The sequence below is a fragment of the Hypanus sabinus genome, assembly GCF_030144855.1.
Source record: "Hypanus sabinus isolate sHypSab1 chromosome X2 unlocalized genomic scaffold, sHypSab1.hap1 SUPER_X2_unloc_7, whole genome shotgun sequence".
Classification (NCBI taxonomy): domain Eukaryota; kingdom Metazoa; phylum Chordata; class Chondrichthyes; order Myliobatiformes; family Dasyatidae; genus Hypanus; species Hypanus sabinus.
This window is the reverse complement of record NW_026779007.1, coordinates 477,280-498,149: the sequence shown is the minus strand read 5'-3', so window position 1 is coordinate 498,149 and position 20,870 is coordinate 477,280. Positions and strand designations below refer to the sequence as shown.

The window sequence follows — 20,870 nt, the reverse complement described above, 5'->3', positions numbered from 1 at the left end:
TGGAGAATGCCCACAGGACAGCCCTGCACTGTCTTCCTAATGACCCTTACTCTGCTGGTGGTCACGCTTCTCCTGTCCGAAGCTTGTACTCTGGGTGTGGCCACCTCTTCAGATGTTTCATTGACAGTATCTTCAGGCTCCCGAATGATCCTGAGTACATCCAACTCCCTGAACCAGTCAGTCCGGCGATGTGATTGGGTGCACTTCCTGCAAATAGTCATCGGCAAACTGTCGGATGTCCAGAGTTCCCACATCTGACTGGAGGAGCATCCCATCCTGACTGCTCTGCACCAAAATACACCACTGTCTGAATGAATTAACATACGCAAGAAAACATCGAACGGGAATGGGGCAATGACAGTGGAAGTAGAGTGTTCAATTACCTGTGTTTTTGCCATGAGGTCGAAGGAATAGAGGCTGCCATTTTGTGAAGCTGTTCTGTCACCCCCATTTTGTGCACTGATTGCTGTGGGATAACCTGATCAGATCAACTGAACACAAGAAGTTACTGGTATTCCCATTGTAAGCCTGAAATCACTCTCACATAATCTGTGTATTACGTACACTGTCAGGTTTGCAGAAGTAATCTCGTTATCTCTGAACCTGAAGTCTCTCTGAGATAAGGTGTGTATTACGTACAGTGGCAGTTCTGCAGAAGGAATCTCGATATTTCTGCTGAGAGTCTGAGCGACACAGTTTGTCTGTTTGGAACCATAGTGGAGGAGAACAAAAGAAATTACCTTTGACATGATGTTGTGTAGCCCTTGGACTACATCCAATGGAAATCTGTTAGTCATCAGCCTGATGGACCTCAGCCAACAAGAATGAGATGCGTCCTCTGAACTGATAAGAGTTGTGTCAAATGTTTCAAATCATGCTTGTTTCAAAACAAGTAAAGAGTTTCAAATGCAAAGGTGTGATAACTCCGGAGACTAACTATCACAAGGAAGAACCCCCATGGAAGGGATAGGAGAAGAAATGATCGATCATTTGGATACAGTGGGATCCCCTGTTTCAGTGTTGTGAATTTGAGAAGTGGTCAGGGTGTTTATTAATACAGAGGCAGCAGTGGAATTCATGTTTCAGTTGTTAGCCTGGGGTTTTCATTGTTACTTTGTTGTTTGTGCAGGAAAATTAAAGAGAGAGCTGTAACAATTACGAGTTTCCTGATGAGGTTCCAAACTGATCTCAGTTGATGAACGGTGAACATATTTTCGCGCCCTGGGTGCACTCGAAAAGAAGGAAAAGTGGTCTGGGACCCTGGTGTCGAGTTGACCCACACAGTAGATTAGGATATTAAACTGTGAAAGGGAAAGGACAGGAGGAAGAAACCAGGGATTCAGAGGATTTCAGAGATTACTTTCATCGTTAATTATTAAGGAAATGGTCAAATTATGAGGCGTGGTTAGAAAAGTTTGACAGCCAAGGTTCCGGGACTGTGGAGGAAGAATTGTGGAAAATAGTTCGTGAAAATAAGTTAAAGAAATTACCAGGGATTAAAAATGTTGTAATGTGATGTTTGTTGGATGATCTAATTGAAGTGAAGAGAGAAAAAACTGAAATTGGCAGAGAAATTGTGTAAGTGTAGGGAAGAGTTAGAAATTGTGACGGAGCAGGATCAGGTGAATTTGATCCACATGAGTCAGTTTCAGGCTCAGTGTGAAAGCGTTAACAAGAGAAAATGAGAAAACAGAAGAGGAGGATAAACAGGCGGATACAGAATTAGAGAAAGGAAAAGTCAGGGTCGGGATTTACGGCTGTTACGAATGTCATGAAGAAATTGGCAGCTGAGAAGAAAGGCTGCGCTGATCACAAGTGTTTAAAACAGATGGAAAATCTGCAAAGTGAACTCTCAGCTCGGAGAGGAGTGATATGTGCGAGGACGGACGATGATGGTGATGCAGATTGGGGTGATTTAACGTATGAAGAGACGCTTGTATCACACACCGGTCACCAGTCACCTGATGAGGTAATCGTAGCCTTTGTCCGGGGTCAGATATGGTCAGGTCGTGTCCAAATTTCATAGAGTGTTTCAACCGTTAACCACTACTCTTTCCAGTTGGTGGATCAGGAGTGAGGGCCAAGTCACTGCCCAACTGTTCCTGACCTCGAGCTCAACCCCTCTCTCCAGCTCCATACCCAGTAAGGGGCTCTTTCTGCTCCCTCCCCCATCCTGCCAGCTGCTTGCTTCTTGCTCTTTTCATCAAGGCCCAGCACAGACAGCTACCTCCATGCTGGCCGTGCCGGGAACCCACTACAGTCGATCTCCATGAGGAACAGCCACGTCTGCCATCCTTTGTCCCTGCACTCCGGGACTAACAGTGTCAGAGCCAGGATTATTGGGGAAGTGGCCCGCCTCCCAGCAGGTTTTTCCGAGAGTGGGTGGAAGCTTCAACACCCAGTGCCCCAGTGGCGCCTGTAGTAATGGAGGGACTGCAGGACACACCAGAGTCGGGGGTGTAGGGCGTTTGTGACATGTTATTCTGTCCCCTTTGACGTGGCCCAATTGAGTGCTTGAGCTGTGAATGAGAGATGATTCTCGGAAATTTTCCCGGTGCATTCAGCAGATAGGATAACTCACGGTCTATATGAAACGGAGGAGGGGAAGCTAACCCTTCACTGTCTAACTTCAGCTTTCCCTTTAGCCCTGCCTGAGGAACAGGCACCCTCCCAGGGGACACGGGGTGATTTTCAGAAGGCACCATTAGAAGCTGCTGGACTAATAGAGGTGACAGTGGAGGTTTTGCATAACTGCAGACAGTGGAAAGGGAGGAACCTTCTTTATTTGTTACGAGGTTGTGGCCGGTTTTCTCGAGTATTTTGGGTCCTACTTTGGATACGCAGAATTTGACTCCGTGACAGAGTAGGAACTGGCCGAGGAACTTGGTATCGCACAGTACCGAGGAGAGCAGAAGGGTGTGTGAAATGATTGCTCCATTCAAACCCCACACATGCTGAAGCATGGGCTCTCAGAAGGATGATGCGAATGAGGGAAAGGGAGTGAGGGAGAAAGGTACTGAGGAGGATAAGGGGAAACAGGGTTCTAAAACGACCCTATCACAGAACAAAGTTTGCAGTGGCAGAATGAAGGGAGACGGGGGTGGGTGCGGCCGATCAGTACAAACTCCACAACGCCACCTAATGGCTGGGTAGTCAACGACGTGGTTGGAATATCTATGTTCCCCCTGTTATGAATACTGGATCCACAAAGTAATGATGCAATACTGGATACGAAGTTTATTTTGGCATTGATTGCCCACAACCCAGGTGGGTTGGGACTTGTCAGCATGTAACGATGGCCTATTGCCCCAAGAAGGTCAACTGTGTTACCTATAATATAATGCCCATGGTGCTGATGATAAGCCACGACTTGAATCCAGAGTTACCCAGGGGGTCTCCAAGATACATGTGCGTTCACCACATGGTCGGATGGTGCAGCTGGACCCCTTGTTGAAACTAAAGTAGGAATCCGCCCCATAAAATTTCTTGCAGATGATACTAAGGTAGATGGCGTTGTGGAAAGCTTGTTTCAAAGTTTACAGAAAGTTAGAAGAGTGGGCTGAGTTTAATGCTGATAAGTGTGAGGTCCTACATTCTGGTAGGAATAATCCAAATAGGACATAAATGATAAATGGCTGGACATTGAGGAATGCAGTAGAACCAAGGAATAATGGTGCAGAGTTCGCTGAAGGTGGAGTCTCAAGTGGATAGGGTGGTGAAGAAATCTTTTGGTATGCTAGCCTTTATAAATCAGAGCATTGAGTAATGTTAAAATTGTGCAATGCATTAGTAAGGCCGAATTTGGAGTATTGTGTACAGTTCTGCTCACCGAATTATAGGAAAGATATCAACAAAATAGGCAGAGAACAGAGAATATTTACTAGAATGTTACCTGGGTTTCGGCACCTAATTTACACGGAAAGGTTGAACAAATTACGTCTTTATTCTTTGGAGCATAAAGGTTTGAGTCGGGACTTGATAGAGGTATTTAAAATTATGAGGGGGATAGATAGAGTTGACGAGGATAGGCTTTTTCCACTTAGAGTAGGGGAGATTAAAACAAGAGAACATGATTTGAGAGTTAGGGGACAAAAGTTTAAGGGTAACACTAGGGGGTATTTCTTTACTCAGAGAGTGGTAACTGTGTGGAATGAGCTTCCAGTAGAAGTAGAAATAGTAGTGTATATATATATATATATATATAAATATATATATATATAAATATATATATGGTTCATAATGCGGGAGAGTCTCGAACCACCCTAAACATGGCTACATTCAATGCAACACATTGGGAAACAGAAGATGCAGTTATTATGAATGAATTTACGTGACACTCACGTGTGGGAGTACCGTTGATATACATTCGAAACTTGGAGATTTTTTAATGTATTTAATCTTGTAATGTGCTCAATAGACCCTACATTATCCCAGATTGCTTTGCTGTATGCTAACTAAGGACGTGGAAGGAGGCGTGTGACTTTGGCTTCGAAGGACAAAAAATAAGATGATCAAAGTAAATATGTTATTATGACCTGAATTCACTTTTGTGTTGAAAATGCATTTTTGTGTCAGTGTCCCACGCAGCTGTATCCACCCCCACCCCCACGTTTCTTTGTAATGTGTGAAAGTGCACTGTTTATTTTAAGTTTTGCAATTATTCTGTGGAACGAAACAGCTGTGGGATTGGGGACAATGTTTCTGTTGCGTTTTTATTTGTTTTTCTGCATTTCGTGCGGAAGAGGAGTTGGTGATGTTTTTTTCTTGGTTTCGAGGCTATATGGTGAAGAAGAATCACAGGATTGTGTACTGCATACATATTCTGATAATAAATATAATGAAATGAAGGAATGAAAGAATGATACAAACATTGATTTTTGTACTGTCTTGTGTGTGTGTGTGTGTGAGAGAGAGAGAGAGAGAGAGAGTGTGTGTGTGTGTGTGTGTGTGCGTGTGCGTGTTTCGTTGTGTTTCCTTATTTGTTTTCCATGTAATTGATATTAAGGTCACCCGAATTCCACACTGGCAATGTGAAATCCTGGTTGAGCAGATGGAAATCCGTGCATCTGTATTCGGATATAGCTGCCTACATTTCAGGAGAATATTACTCATTGGTGTACCGTTAAGTTTGGGAATTTGAAATTAACAATTTTGTTAAGACTGGAATAATTTGAGAGCAGTCCTAAAAATTGCTTAACTAACCAGATATTTTTTCTTTTATAGAACAGAAAAGATTTTCAAGACTTTTGACAACTTGGTTAGAGTCCCCCAAACACAAACTAATCCAAGAGTTCATACTCTCGAGGAGAATGATAACAGTAGGTGATGCAATACAATTTTACAGGCTACAATGACATAATTTACTTCAGTATTATGTTTCTCAAATGGCTCCATTGAAGTACATACTTAGAGTGGGAGAATATTGAATTGATAAGAAACCACTGAAGGTTCAGTCACCTTTGTTGGGACAAACTAATTCACATAAACAGTCCACACATTGCACTCGTTCATTATTTAATCGCAATCTGTCACCACGGGGATTGCATCTGCCTGACGTAATTGGTTTGTAAATAATTTTAAAACAGCTATTTTTAAATCTGTTAAAATGTGTCCCTCTGGAGTCGCTAAATGGTATTAAAAACCGTAGGCTTGGGCTGCCTTTACATTTCATTCCAAGAGATCGCCTGTAGCACAGTGGGGACAGATCACTGGACAGAGAAAATGCCTGCATTGTTCAATAGGTACAGAAGTGTGGAGAAAATACTGTACGTGTTCATCGCCGTCATTGGAGTTCCTGGTAAGTGAGCAGAGCAATTCTTGTTTGGTATTTCTGTGTGTTAACCATGTGAATCTGTTTATGATCATTTGACGAGCTTCTAACTTGATGATCATTGTAGAAATATCCGTCAGAGATATTGATCCTGTCAGTTCAACACTCTGAATTTTCATATTTAATGACAAGCGGAGCTAAACTCCTGTCTCTCATCAAACTCACGTGATCGACTCGAACGTTGTTCTTGCCTTCAATGACACCTTGTCCGGAGTTGTCCCAGTGTGGGGACAGGCAGCTCTCCCGCAAGGTGTGACTGGAATGGGTTTACATTGTAAAGTTCACTGTTTCTGAGTTATCGATCAGAGAGAACCCCTGGTCCTGTGTTTCATGTCTCCCTGTGGAGTCTGTCACAGTCGGATCCCACTGCCTGTCGGTCAATAATTGGGTCTGATCATCTGAACCAGTGTCAACGGATCTGCTGACGAGAGTTATCGAATTGAACTGCGCTGTGGAATTAATCCATTAACGGAGCCGCTCAGCCTCAGGTTGCTCAGTTGTTCCTGCTTTCCCTCTGAGACGCGTCGTAAATTTTCTCCAGGACAACTCTTCGTCCTGGAGAAAAGTCTCGGCCCAATACCAAAGTTTGTTCAATTCCATGTACAGAATGTTGCCTGACCTGCTGAGTCCCTCCAGTGTTTTGTGTGTGTTCCTCTCCTCTGCATGCCTTATCGGCCCCATCATTTACGAGTTTCCAGGGGCCAGGTCAGTCACGATTAAATCAGTGAAACCGGCCAGGTCAGGGACAGGAATCGTGATCAGCACCGACCTATGTTGTTCATGCAGATCGCTTTTATCGCCGACGATTGTCCACAATTGTCTTATCTCCACACTGAAGAAGGCAGGTCAGAGACAGTGTGACCAGTGTCCCATGTTAGGTTAGCAGCCGTGCACTGACTCCACAACTCCTGGTCTTCAGCTGAAACCCGATCCCTTGAGGAATGCGTTCAGTAATGGCCTCTGTCTGTTATCTCTCTCTCCCTCACTCTCTCTGCTCCCTCGCCCTCCCACCTCCCCTCTCCCTGTCTCCCTCCCCCTCTCCCTCCTCTTCTCCCCCTTTCCCACACGCAGTGAATGTAGTGGCGATTGTGATCCTGTCTCGGGAAAGTGCGGCCTCTCTACCTGCACCACTCGCTACCTGGTTGCCATGGCAGCGGCTGATCTACTGACCATTGTCACCGCGGTCATTTTGTGGCGAATCAAATCCTATTACTTCCCGTGGAGTTTTCTGGACATCACCCCTGTGTGCAGTGTTATCGATGTACTGAGATGCACAGCCACAAACTGTTCTGTCTGGTTCACCGTCGCTTTCACCTTTGACCGGTTTGTCGCCATTTGCTGCCAGAAGCTGAAAACAAAATATTGCACCGGGAAAACTGCAACTGTGGTTCTAACAACAATCGGCGCACTATTCTGTCTGAAAAATGTTCCCCGATACACACGGCAACCCAGGGTGATCATCGACAATGTACCGTGGTTCTGTAAAGTGATGGACAGTTATTTCACTGACCCCGGGTGGGGAGGGTATGACTGGTTCGATACGGTTTTAACTCCGTTCCTCCCTTTCGCTGGGATCCTGCTGCTCAACGCTCTGACAGACACATTTTAGTGGCCAGTCGGGTCCGAAAGGGGCTGAAGGGACAGGGCAAGGGGGAGAACCGCAGTGACCCGGAGATGGAGAGCAGGAGGAGGTCTGTGATTTTACTTTTCACCCCCTCCGGCAGCTTCATCCTCCTGTGGATGACACTGGTTGTAAATTTCATATATTATCAGGTCTCAGGGAAAGGATTCAGTTTCAATGATTCTGAATGGATCTTTATGTACGTCGGGGTTTTGCTGAGTGATTTCAGCTGCTGCACCAACACGTTTATTTACGCGGTGACTCAGTCAAAATTCAGGGAACAGATAATTAGGTCGGTGAAATATTCTGTCACCTCGGTGGTTCATTACATTAATAAAGCTGCGTCCTGAGCACAAGCCGGACGCAGCCACAATTTCTCCAGTCCGGAGGCCAACTCCTCACATTCACCGCCTGATCTCGCAGTTGTTATTCCGGGGCCGACTGTCCCATTGACCAGTAGGTCTGGGACATTAGGATAGTGTGTTTCTGGGGAGGGGCAAAGCACTGTCCTGGACTCGCCAGATGTCAGTCAACGAACTACTCTGAAATGCCAGCCATCCATTGGTCTGGGAATATGTCCATCTACTCCTATTCCCACCCACCAACCTCACAGACCGACTTTCCCACAAGACAGCTGGTGTTCTAGTCTGATGCTGGTAGGATAATCAAATGTCAAGCACACCAGTTTCCGCCTTCCGCTTGAATGATTGGCTAACGTGCATATAAATAGGGCGGGTTTTGGATACATGGTGGTTGGTACTCCAAATTAATGCACGTTCCCGCCACTAACTGGACTGGAATATGGTGTAGAGGATTGGGAAATAAAACCCTTGCTGCTTCTTTGTTCTAATGAAAACTGAATTACACTCCAAAAATCCTACAGATTGTACCCACGTGAAGCCCAATAGAGAGAATCAAATTAAACTCATTCCCACGACTGAAATGAAAGATATCCGCCCCCAACGATTGTAATGAAATCTGTATTTCATTTCTGTCTACCTGATCACCTTCACCCTGAAATAGTGTGTGTTCAAGTGCTTCATAATGACAAGAACTACATGACCCAGTATGGAGTTTTCCAACACGACATAAGGAATAATTCGTTATAGTCGGGCTAATTCAGGTCGTATCAATATAATTCCTTCCCTTCTTGTTTTTACCCGGTTCTCCCATGAACCGAACACAGGTGTTCTCTAAAGGTGCTCCCCTTGTGCCCAGTATCCCACTAGATTTACCATAAGCCCCTAATTCTTAACCCTGCAAACTCTGAACCAGCTTCTGATTTGCAAAGTGGAAGGTTTGAATCTACAGTTGAATCTTCAACAGCTTTTGCAGCGAAATAGTCAACCCGTTCATTCACACCCAATTCTGAATGGACGCCCATTCCAAGTGAACCACAATATTCGACAAATGAACCACAATTGCTCACATCCGCAAACCGGTGTGTACCCCGTATATGGCAAATTACATCAGCAAATTACTGTGCATCCCATATTGGCCGACGCATTCCGTAATCTGTGTACACCCCAAATCCATGTTCAACCCCAAATCGGGGCGCCCCTCCAAATCCGCAAGCAACCCGCAAATCAGTGTGTACACCCAAATCCGTGTGCACCCACAAATCTGCGCACATTCTGAAACAGGAGCGCACTCCATAATCATTTTGCACACCAACCAGGTGAAAGCTCCACATGCAGTTCATCTAATCCCAAAGCATAATTTTCAAACAGTACACAAAACGGCTGACTCGATATTAAGCACTCGCACGCAACCCACAATTCTTGTGTAAATCCAAATCCGCTGGCGTTCGCTGATCCCATATTCGACAACACAGAAATAAGAGAGCACCACAAAATCTATGTGCACCCGTTGAAAGGACAAAGCACAGGGGTTATAAAAGTATCGGAAATTAAAACCCGTCACAACTCCAAATCCGCAGTCTCCAAAAAATCTGTGAGAACACCGAACTCAGTAAACATCGCCAGAAAGCCCGAAAGCAATGAAAATCTGTGCCAGCCCCAAATCAGTGCGCACCCCAAACACCTCACATGCATAATAGCTTGTCTCAGAGCAAGAATCATTTCAAACAGTTTAGAAAATGGCTGTATCAACATTAAAAAAGTCCCCAGCCAACCAGTTGTTTGTTTGCACCTTCCGATCGGCCGAAACCCCAAATCTGGATGCAACCTTAAATCTGTGTGCAGTCCTACCTCCGACAGCACAATCCTAAATCTGCGTGCACCCCCAAATCCAAATCCCCCCACCCAAAGCCGTGTGCACTCCATAGTTGCCGACAAACCGCTAAATCTGGTCCCCAGGTAAGTGCGCCCCCACATGTTCGGGAAGACAGCCATGAATTTGTGTGCATCCCTAAACGCATGCGCACCACCAAGGACCACGATTGTCGTTCCAAATCAGTGCGCACAACAGACCTGCTGACAACCCCATATGTGCATGAGATTATCTCAGAACAAAAAATGAGTCGCATTGAAAATCTGCCTCGACGTAAAAACTCCGAACCCAGTCCAAAACCCGTGTGGAAATCTTGATGTGCAAGACCATCACGTGCTGCCACGTATGCACCCCGATATTTGAAAGCGGACATCACTAAATCCGCGTGTGTTCCCATGTTCGACAACGCACACTAAATCTGCGAACATTTGGGTGCGCACCCTCAAATATGTGCACATCACCAAGAGGGCACCACAAACCCGCTAAAAATCTGACACGCACATCAGAATGGTTTCAAGCAGTTCTCAGAATAGCTTCCACCACCTTCAAAAAGCTGTGTACATTCATTATCAACGTACAGGAAACAACCTTTATATTTATTACTCAACCAAATCTACCGACACCCCTAAATTCATTTACATGCACGTCCTGAACTGGGGCTCTGCCAGCGAGATGTTTCCTGAGACGCCCGGGCAGAAAGGGGGCGCTTCACGCAAAAATTAGAGTTTCTGACATTGAGACAGTCTGTGAAGCCGATCTATTGACTTACATCCTGACCTTGGCAAAGTTGGATGCCAAAGTTCATCGTTGGTTCGTCGCGTTGTCTGCCTATGATTTCAGCCTGAAGTACCGGCCGGGCGGCCGGAACATTGATCCAGTTGTTTTCTCCCATGTGTGCATGAAGGTCTGGAAATGGACTGAGAGTGGATGGGCGTTCCCGTGCCTGGATTCATCACGGGGCTGGTTTGAGCGGTGGGTCATTTGGGAACTTCTGGTTGCGCCATTCCACAAGCCTGACCACTCTGGATGCAAAGCAGTTCTCTGAGCTGCTTCCAGAGGGAGTGACCTCCGCTCAGCGAGATGACCCTTGTGTAATCACTGTTTGCTCGGCGGCTGCGGAAGCGGAAATGGCCCAAGCTGAAATGAAGAAACACCCTGCCGTATCTCTACTGCGGAGAGACTGGCCGAAACGGCAGTTGAGGAACCAGATTCTGTGCCGGGTCACGTCTGCTCCAGAAAGTTCTCCGCGTTCCCAGTTGCTTCAGTCTGGGAAGTATCGAGGATTGTGTTGAAGTCATTTGATGATAATTCAGGTTAATTGGGGGTTGAAAAGATCTAGGGATTGGATCGTTTCTACTGACCCCGAATGAAAACTATGGTCGAAGAGTACTGTAAACCGTGACTGCGTAAAGACTGTGTAACCCGCGCATTCGATGTGTTCGGAGGAAGACGCTGCCTACAAGGCTCATTCCGTTATCTCATTTGCAGAGAGTGGGGCCACTTGTTCTGGTGTGTATGGATTTCCTATCAATAGAGTCTGGTTCCAGCAACACGGCGATCTTGGTTATTACTGAACACCACACCGGATGTGCTCAAACCTTCCATACAAAAGATCAGAGGGCATCGACCGTGATCAGTGTTATGCTCATTCTGGCCGCCCCAGACGGATACATAGCGATCAGGCCCAATTAAGGAGGTAGTAGCAAGATGGGGAATTACCCGAAGGAACAATGACAGTACCCTTCCCCTCAACGGAAGCCTCCAGGCAAGTTCCTCCATGATTGTCCTGATGGTCCCGGTGGAAGTGTTGGATGAGGGAAGTGTCCAGGATAAAGGAACTGGCAACCTAGGAACACTGGGCCCAGTCGACCCCTGTCCCGACGTTTCACATCTAGTAGCCGCCGGATGGTTGGCAATGATCCGGGATCGTGTAGGGGTTTCAGTCGGAGGACACAAGGGGCTGACGGAAAGTGGATTTAACTGGGAAAGGTGCATAGATCTTGGTAGTTTAAGTAGGACCGCTGTGAGGTTGATGATACTTTAGACTCCTAAAGGTTCCAGGAAGCGAGGGGCGAGTTTCTTAGCCTCGTTTTTGAGAGGGATGTCTTTGGATGAAAGCCACACCATCTGCCCAGGTCGATACTCAGGCGCAGGAGTCCGGTATCGATCGACAATCCTCCTCTTGCGATCGGCTGATCTGAGCAGGGTCGTGCGTGTGTCCTCCCAAAGTCGCGGCACCTATAGATATGGGCCGGAACAGACTGCACCACGATCTTGCTCGGGGAACAGCGGGGGTTGTTTCCCAAAGGAGCACGCGAAGGGAGATCTTCCGAAGGCAGCATTAACCAGAGAGTTGTGGGCGTACTCAACCCACGCGAGGTGGTCACTGCTGGTAGATGGGTTGTTGGTTTTTATACAACGTAGCGTCGCCTCCAAGTTTGACATGACCATGGTTCCTGCCTTGGCCCAGCTTGTCATTGCACTCTTTCCTCCCACTTTGCCCAGAAAAGACCCAAGGCTTGAGCTTCAACCCTCCGGCCTTCGGGATCTGCTCCACATTCGCCGTCATGGATTTTAGCTGGCCAAGGTTGTTGTGGGATGTGAGAATGTCATTGACGATTCTGTCGTGTTGGAGCACCTGCCGCTCCTCCTTGAGGTGGGTGAAAGTAGGGAGGTTAGCAGTTTCGCGCATTGCTAGCTGCGCAATGCCCCCTGCTGGTTTGTCTCAGATGCTCACTCTTGTGATTGCATATCTCCCAGCTCCTCGTCCTCGGAGTCTCGCCAGAGGAATCTATGCAGGTGCACTTCCCGGTCTTCCAACCAAACCGAATTGTACATCTTTTTAATTTCACCCAGAGCAGCGTATATTCCAGCCCTAAATCCGAGTCGGACAGATCGAATCTGGTTGAGGACATCTGGACCTTTCATTAGCAGGTCGTTCAAGCTCACGCCTCTGAACGTTTGGCTGCTGTTCCAGACGAGTCTCACTGGGGTCGTGACAGAGGGCGGGTTCGGAGCAATAAGGTGACTGGAACTGGTCCGTTCCAGTTGACACCGTGTCCTCGGACAATTTCATTTCAACCCTTCGACCAACCATGTCGCGCACTTGAGCAGTGTCGCAGCTTTCCACTCGGTTCTTTGGCTAGTTGCCTTTCCGTCCGGAGAAACGTAGCCTCGACTGTTCTTTTATTGTTTGGCAAGGAAGCTGGATCTTCTAACAAAGGATACCTGGCGTGGCAATGTGGTTCCTTGCTGCGGCGGTCACCTGTGACATAGGTGAGGCCTCTTCTTACAACTTCAGGTTCCCTCTCTTCAGCAAGAGTCATTCATTCTTTTGCCGCCCGGCTGGCGGTTTCCGCAGCGGCATCATATTCACTGGCATCTCTTACATCGCAACACTGTTTGGCCAATTCCGGTGCAAGTTTGCTGAAGAACTCCTCTTGATCCTCTCTATATTTGTTCCTGCCTTTATCTTCCTCTGGACCGAATCTGCTCTTTTTCTGACCTGCGCTGTTTTTCTTTATTTCAGCATTGGGGCACAGATAGTAAAGATGCTCGGGAGTACGCTCATCCTTGCAGTCTTGGTCTTTACACGGACAGGTGGGTTTGCAGTATGAACAGTCATCATGGACCTCGAGACACCTCTTACTGCCCCCACCTTTCTTACAGCAGCCTCTTTCTCTGGTAGCTTTGGAGCTCGAAACCGTTTGCAAAAGTGGAGCTTCCTTTTGTGCTTTCCATCACCGCAGACGACACACCCTGCATGGTCGTCGCCTGACTTGGTAGACTTGGCTCTGGCATGTCTTGGCTCAGCCCTGGTTCCTCTTCTACTCGGCTCTTCAACCCTCAGTTACTCCAGCTGCTCATATACGCTCTCTTGCTCTTTGAGGAATTCCAAGAGACTGTCAAACCGATTATCTGGTGCCACAGCATTTCCCCTGTCAGCGACATAGACCAGCCATTCCTTTTTGAGAGTTTCTGTAAGTTTACTTTCAATTGAACTTGTCACCAGCGGATTTTTGATAGCATCCCTGTCTCCAAGGCCACTCAAGTCGTGAAGTGCCTTCTCCACAGTTTGAATTAATTCCAATATTTTCCGTGGCTGTTGATTTCTGGCATTTTCTGTAACTCTTCCACTATTTCAACAACAGTGCACGTTCGATTCCCATAGCGGTTTTCTAGAACACGGAAAATGTCATTTGCAGTGTGATAAGTAGTGAGGCGAAGGTCTCTTCTGATTTTGTGGTCCAGACTGTCCGGTAGTTCAATCTCTATCACCTCTCTTGAGCAGGTCGGCTCTCCCTGCCTCTGGAGTGCTTCCCAGTCCTTTCTCCATCTGTGAAAATCACGTTTTCTGCCAGTAAACTTGGGAAGGGCCGTCGGTTTCAGTCTGATGGCTGGCGTGAGAAAATTGGAGGAAAAGCCCAACGCCGTTGGTGTTAGTCTTTCAGCATCCTCCTTTCTCCTTTCTTTCTTGGAAACCAACTTGGGGATGTGGAGTTCGAGCCACTTTAGGCGATTCAGAAGGTGCTTCCGATCACCTGGCGGGATCCAGCATTTCCACCGACCATGCACCTCCTTCGCTGTCTGTACCAGTCCTTGCAGGTGGTTAAGCAAGAAGTCATACGCCTCCTGGTGGCCATCGGGTTGTACAGCAGCGACGTTTTCACATTCATCCTCCGCTGCTTGTAATGCTGTGAACAGTTCAACATTTCCAAAGTTGTCCAAAGAGTCTCCTGGATTAGGCTTCTGTCCTCCTTCAGTTTCAACTCACACTCATTTGCCGTCTTTGCCAGGTCGGCTTTTTGCTGTTCAGTTAACACGGCTACTTTCTCTGCGTTCAGCTCCGCCTCCCGTTCCACAATGAATCCGGCCTCCACATCATCATTGGCTTCCATGACTTTCTCGGCTTCTGCTGTGAGTTTATTGAAACTGACTCCGAGATCCTCTTCAGACATGTTTTGATGGGCCCTGGTAATACTGTTGGCCAGACGAGAAAATAATCATTTTGCTGTCGTTCGATTTACCTCGAGTTGTTCAATTGATTTCCCAATAGCCTGATCAGCCATGTTTGAATCCGCCTGCAGGCTGTTCACAGGTGAAAGGGCAAGTACTTTTAATGGTGCTTTGATGTTGTTTTATCTTAACTTGATTTTCTTCCTTTTTGAGGATTCCAAGTTATTGCTGCTACTACTCCAGCTCAAGGCTCCCAGATTTCTGTTTCCTGGTCCTCCAGTTTCCCGGTCATTAAGGTTTTTTTTTTCCCCCACTGTCAAGCAGCATTTTCACTGTAAAGCAGTGTTTTCACTGTCAACACACACAAAACGCTGGTGGAACGCAGCAGGCCTGGCAGCAACTATAAGGAGAAGCGCTGTGTGTGTTGCTTGAATTTCCAGCATCTGCAGATTTCCTCGTGTTTGCCTTTTCACTGTCAACCAGTTTTTCACTGTCAAGTCGGAGTTCTTGTTCTGTTGTTTGAACATGTGCAGCCTCCCCACTTGAAAGAGATTGAATGCGCCTACCTAAAGGTTTTTAACCGGATTCCACTCAATGACCAAACAACTTTTCCTTTCATTGTTCGCAACTGCGGCAGTTTTAAAGTTCCGTTAGTTCTTAGTCATAAGTCATAAAAAATGTCATGTTGTCATTAGGTTAAGGTTAAGGTGAAAAACTGGCTGCCTCTCGGATTTTGTAGACGAATTCGGACCTGCACCTCCGTTTCTCTACTGAACCGTTATGGCCTCCGACCGGGCGAACTCTCTCGAAGGTTCGCGAGCTCTTAAGCCCCACGTCATCTCCAAGAAGCGCCTGCGCGCGGTGGGCCCCGTGTCGGAGTTAACTCAAACGCGGTGACAGCGGTGCTCTTTTCCATGAAACGGTCTCCAGTTATTTAAAGTTCGGCATCTTACCGCAGATTCCAACGCTGCTCTCGGACTGCCGGCGTGATGATGCAGGGTCCGACAAACTGTTTCAGGCAGTAGGTTATGTCTGGTCTATCAGTAAATTCTTGTTCTTGCTTTTAACCATATAAATATTATTTTCTTTTGCCTCTAGGTCCCAATGCTTTCTAGAAACTCAAGTTTGACTTGACACTCACCTTACTCCCCACCGCTCCACCATCTCACCACAATACCACAAGTCATAGGAACTGAAATACTCATTCCGTCCATTGAGTCTTCTCCACCATTCGATCACGACTGTTGGATTATCCCTCTGAACCCCATTCTGCTGCCTTTGCCCCGTCACCTTTGACACTCGTAGTAATCAACAACCCACCATTTATTTACTTAAAGCCCATTACTCCGCTGGGTTTAGGACAGCAATGAAGAGGTTCACCAGGATGTTGTCTGGATTAGAGACATGAGCTGCTGTGTAAGGAGAGCTCGGACAAACTTGGGCTGCTTCTCTGACGTGGAGGAGGCTCAGGGTGACCTGATACGGCTTGATAAGATTAAAAGAGATATAGATAGAGTAGATAGCTGCCATTTTAAATATTCGGGTCAAAATACCCGATACCAGACAGCATGCATTTAAGTAGATGAGGGGCCTGTGGAATTTTTTGCCAGTGACGGCACAGATGCCAAGTCATTATTTAAAGCAGAGGTTGATCGGTGCTTGATTAGTAAAGGCATCAAAGGTCATGGGGAGAGGGCAGGGAATGGGGTTGAGAAGGGAAATAAAAGACATTCGGACAGACTCATTTAGGGGCTCTTGTCTGGCACGGAGCAGTGGGGCTGAACACCGGTTCGTTTTCCACTCTCGGACCTTCACTGAGACCATTTCCCATCAGTACATGTTTTACCAACAGTACATTTCAATGTTCAAGTTCAACGTAAATTCGTTATCAAAACGTGTTAAGCAGAAGTTATCGAACAATTCCTTTTCTTGTTGGCAAGGTAACTCAATGCTCACCCCCAGCCTGGGGGAGGGAATGGGACCAATTCCAGAGGGGGAGGGTTGGGTGAGTGTGAGACTTTGTGAAGGAGTCCTAACTCCATCCTCCTCATTCCCCTTCCCCTTCTCACTCCCCTCCCTCCCACTCCACTGATGTGTTTGTGAGAGACAGAGAGACCTGTGTGCCCAGTCACATTCCGTTAGTGATGTGCTGTCCCTACCTACACACTCACACTCCTCTGTACACAGCAATCCTCACAAGCTCAAATGATCCAAAAATCTTATCCCCTCCCTCCTGAACCAACTCTTTAGCAACGTGTTAAACTGTATAATCTTCTGATCCCTGCCTCATCACACTGAAATCCTGAAATCACTGGCCTGGAGGAGCTGCCCTTTCAATTAGCAACTCACTCCCTCAACTCCCTTTACAGAACCTCGTTACTCTACCAGACCATATCATTGTTACCCACATGGACCACGACCTTCACTGTCCACCCTCCTGAGGAATGCTGAGCACTCAACCTGAGATGACCCAGATGCCAGCATGCAGGAGGGAACACACCATCCTGGAATTTCATTCTCACCTACAGTACATCCTGTCAGTTCACTGAGCTAACAAGCCACGTATCAACACAGCTCGCCTCTTCTCCTCCCTTCCCTTCTCAGTCTCAGAGCCATGCTCAGTGCCAGAGACCCTATTGCTGTGACTTTTCTTTGCCAGGTCATCCCACCATCCCCGACTGTACCTAAAGTGATACCTGTGTTGTTCAGAGGGATGGGCACAGGGGGAAACAGAGAGTCTAGTTTCTTCCTCACTGTCACCCAGTTCCCTGTGCCGTGCACCTTGGGTGCAAATACCTCTCAAATGTCCTACCTATCACCCCTTCAGCCTCCTGAATGATCTGGAGTTCATCCAGTTCCAGCTGCAACTCCGTAATGTGGATTGTTCGGAGCTGAAGCTGGATGCCCTTCTCACAGGTGTAGTTATCAGGGACACAGGAGGGTCCCCGGCCTTCCCACATCCCACAAAGCAGCTTTCCAGCACCCTGCCTGTCATCTCCACTGTTTCAACTAAGAAAATGTAAAGGGGCAAAAATAATTCTACCTCCATCATGATTTTGCCTTCTCTGACTGACTGCTCTCCCCACTGAATTAAAGAATTAAAGCCTCAAAGTCTCCGCTCCAACTCTGTCCACTCCATCAGTGACCGCTCCACTTGCTCCTGCTAATAAAGGTTTCCTTGATAATCCATCCTGACTGTGGAGTGGCCACTGTTGAAAGCTCAAAAATAACCTGCCCTGAACCACTGCCTTTAATACACCATTGGTGAACCTGAGTGAATTGCGTCCTCTCAAGCTTCTGATCTCTCCAATTCACGTTGGGTCAAAGCTCGGTACGGGGACACAAGGATGAATGACTGATTGAAACCCATCCCAGTCAGAGCAGGTGACCACCCTCACCACAGTGTGAACCCACCACTGTCTCTGCAGTGTGGATCAGTGTGTGAATGCCTTCCCACAGTCTGAGCAGGTGAATACCCTCACCACATTGTGAACCCACCACTGTCTCTGCAGTGTGGATCAGTGTGTGAATGCCTTCCCACAGTCTGAGCAGGTGACCACCCTCCCCACAGTGTGAACCCACCACTGTCTCTGCAGTGTGGATAACTGTGTGAATGCCTTCCCACACTCTGAGCAGTTGATGTTCAGTCAGTTGAGATGTCTGAGCGAATTCATTCCCACAATCAGAACAGGTGACTGGCATCGCCCAGTGTGAACTCGCTGATGGACTTTCAAGCCTGATGACCGAGTGAATCCCTTTCCACAATCTGAGCAGGTGAACGGTTTCTCCCCAGTGTGAATTCGGCTATGCCTCACCAGGTTGGATGATGCAGTGAACCCCTTCCCACATTCACAGCACGTGAACGGCTTCTCCCCAGTGTGAATTCGGCAGTGCTTCACAAGGTGGGATGAGTCAGTGAATCCCTTCCCACATTCAGAGCATGTGAATGGCTTCTCCCCAGTGTGAATTCGGCAGTGCTTCACAAGGGAGTATGAATCAGCGAATCCCTTCCCACATTCAGAGCAGCTGAACGGTTTCTCCCCAGTGTGAATACGGCAGTGCTTCACAAGAGAGTATGAATCAGCGAATCCCTTCCCACATTCAGTGCAGCTGAACGGTTTCTCCCCAGTGTGAATTCGGCAGTGCTTCACAAGGTGGGATGAGTCAGTGAATCCCTTCCCACATTCAGTGCAGCTGAACGGTTTCTCCCCAGTGTGAATTCGCTGATGTACTTTCAGATGAGATGACTGGGTGAACCCCTTGCCACATTGAAAGCAGCTGAACGGTTTCTCCCCAGTGTGAACTCGCTGATGTTCAGTCAGTTGAGATGACCGAGCAAATCCTTTCCCACATTCAGAGCAAGTGAACGGCCTCTCCCCAGTGTGAACTCGGTAGTGTCTCACAAGTTTAGATGAGTCACTGAATCCCTTCCCACATTCAGAGCAAGTGAATGGCCTCTCCCCGGTGTGAACTCGCTGGTGTCTCTGTAGTGTGGATGAACGAGTGAATCCCTTCCCACAGTCTAAGCAGGTGAACAACATCTTTTCAGTGTGAACTCACTGGTGTTCATTCAGTTGAGATGATTCAGTGAATCCTTTCGCACACAGAGCAGGTGATTGGCCTCTCCCCGTTATGAACTTGCTGGTGTCACTGTGGCATGGTTTAGTGTGTGAATACCTTCCCACCATGTAAACAGGTTACTGTCTTCTCACTGGGGAATTTTCAGATGTATATTTAGCACCGACGACAGAATGAATTGCTTCCTGCTGTCAGAACAGGTGGAGCATCTCACTGTGGTGTGAACTTGCTGATGTATCTTCAGGCTGGTTGACTGAGTAGTTCCCCTCCCTCACACAGAGCAGGTGAATGGCCTCTCCCCACTGTGAACTCACTGGCGTGTCTGTGGGTAGGCTGTGAGTGAATCCCCTCCCTCACACAGAGCAGGTGAATGGCCTCTCCCCACTGTGAACTCACTGGCGTGTCTGTGGGTAGGCTGTGAGTGAATCCCCTCCCACACACAGAGCAGGTGAATGGCCTCTCCCCACTGTGAACTCACTGGCGTGTCTGCGGGTGGGCTGTGAGTGAATCCCTTCCCACACTGAGAGAAGGAGAACGATATCTCACTGCGATCAATCATCTGGCAATTCAGACAGTCAGATGTTTGAATCCCTTCTACAATCAATGGGTTGAAGAACTGATCTCCAGTGAGCAAATGCTGGTGTGTTCTCAGCACCCCGGTTCCTGTGGATAACACTGAGTTACAACAGAAAACTTCATTTCAGACACAAAACACATTTCCAGCTGGGATGAGATAATTCTTCATCTCCAAGGATTGACAATAGATGTGTCCGTCTTGCAAAGAAAATATTTGGCCAATCCTTATATATCCGTAAATAGACAGCCCATGCACAAGTGTTCTGCCATTTCAAACCTGTAAAAATATTTGAAAGGACATCAATAGGTGAAGGACAGTTTTTCAGGTGAGATTTTGGTCTGTGGTGAGAACATAAGAAAAAGGAGCAGGAGAACATCATCTGGCCCGTCTCCACCAACCTGCCTTTTCCCCATCGCCCTTCATTCCCCTTCTTTGCAAACATCTATCCAACCTCGTCTCAAATGCATTTACTGAGGTAGCCTCCACTGCTTCATTGGGCGGAGAAATCTATAGATTCCCAACTCTTGGGGGAAATCTTCATCTCCATCCCAAATGCCCCGAAAGTTAAAGTGATGTCCTCTAGTTCTACTCTCAACTACCAGTGGAAACAACTTTTCTAACTCTACCTTAACTATCTGAATCATAATTTTGCATGTTTCTATAAGATCATCTCTCAATGTGAGCTCTGGCATCAGAATATCACCCAGTTCATCTCATGTTGAGATATACCACAGGTGACTGTTCAACCTGGTGGTTCATTTCGGTAGGTCCAATTTGAAGACAGAATACAATATTAATGATAGGACTCTTGGCAGTTTCGAGGAGCAGCTAGATCGTGGGATCTGTGTCAATAGTTCATGCAAAGCTGCTACGCAGCTGGACAATGTTTTTAAGAAGGCCTTCATCAGCCATGGGACTGAATTCAAAAGTGGTGAGGTACTACTACAGATATAAAAGGCCTTCGTTAGGCCCTACTTTTAGCACTGTGTTCAATTCTGATTACCTCACTACAGGAAAAAACACTCTAAATAGGGTGCAGAGGAGTTTGACAAGGATGTTGCTTGAATTGGAGAGCA

At 47.1% G+C, this 20,870-nt stretch overlaps 2 protein-coding genes across 11 annotated transcripts in view; one reads left to right on the top strand and one right to left on the bottom strand.

The window, feature by feature from the left end:
- Window positions 1-20,870, top strand: part of LOC132385963 (zinc finger protein 850-like) — a 48,090-nt gene that overhangs the window by 9,096 nt on the left and 18,124 nt on the right. The window contains exons 1-3 of one of the 8 annotated variants that reach the window (XR_009509360.1): window positions 176-1,969; window positions 4,418-4,516; window positions 5,224-8,936. The exons of 1 other annotated variant lie outside the window; for it this stretch is intronic. The gene's annotated coding sequence lies outside the window, so the exon portion shown is untranslated. Of the gene's footprint in view, window positions 1-175; window positions 1,970-4,228; window positions 4,517-5,223; window positions 9,705-20,870 lie in introns of those variants that run through there. 6 more of the 8 variants (XR_009509357.1, XR_009509355.1, XR_009509356.1 and 3 more) reach the window with 6 other exon arrangements.
- Window positions 16,089-20,870, bottom strand: part of LOC132385962 (gastrula zinc finger protein XlCGF8.2DB-like) — a 140,141-nt gene continuing 135,359 nt past the window's right edge. For all 3 annotated transcript variants that reach the window (XM_059958197.1, XM_059958196.1, XM_059958195.1), the window contains one exon: window positions 16,089-20,070. In XM_059958197.1, coding sequence (XP_059814180.1) covers window positions 18,287-19,180 — 894 coding nt within the window. In that variant the 5' untranslated portion in view covers window positions 19,181-20,070 and the 3' untranslated portion in view covers window positions 16,089-18,286. The remainder of the gene's footprint in view (window positions 20,071-20,870) is intronic.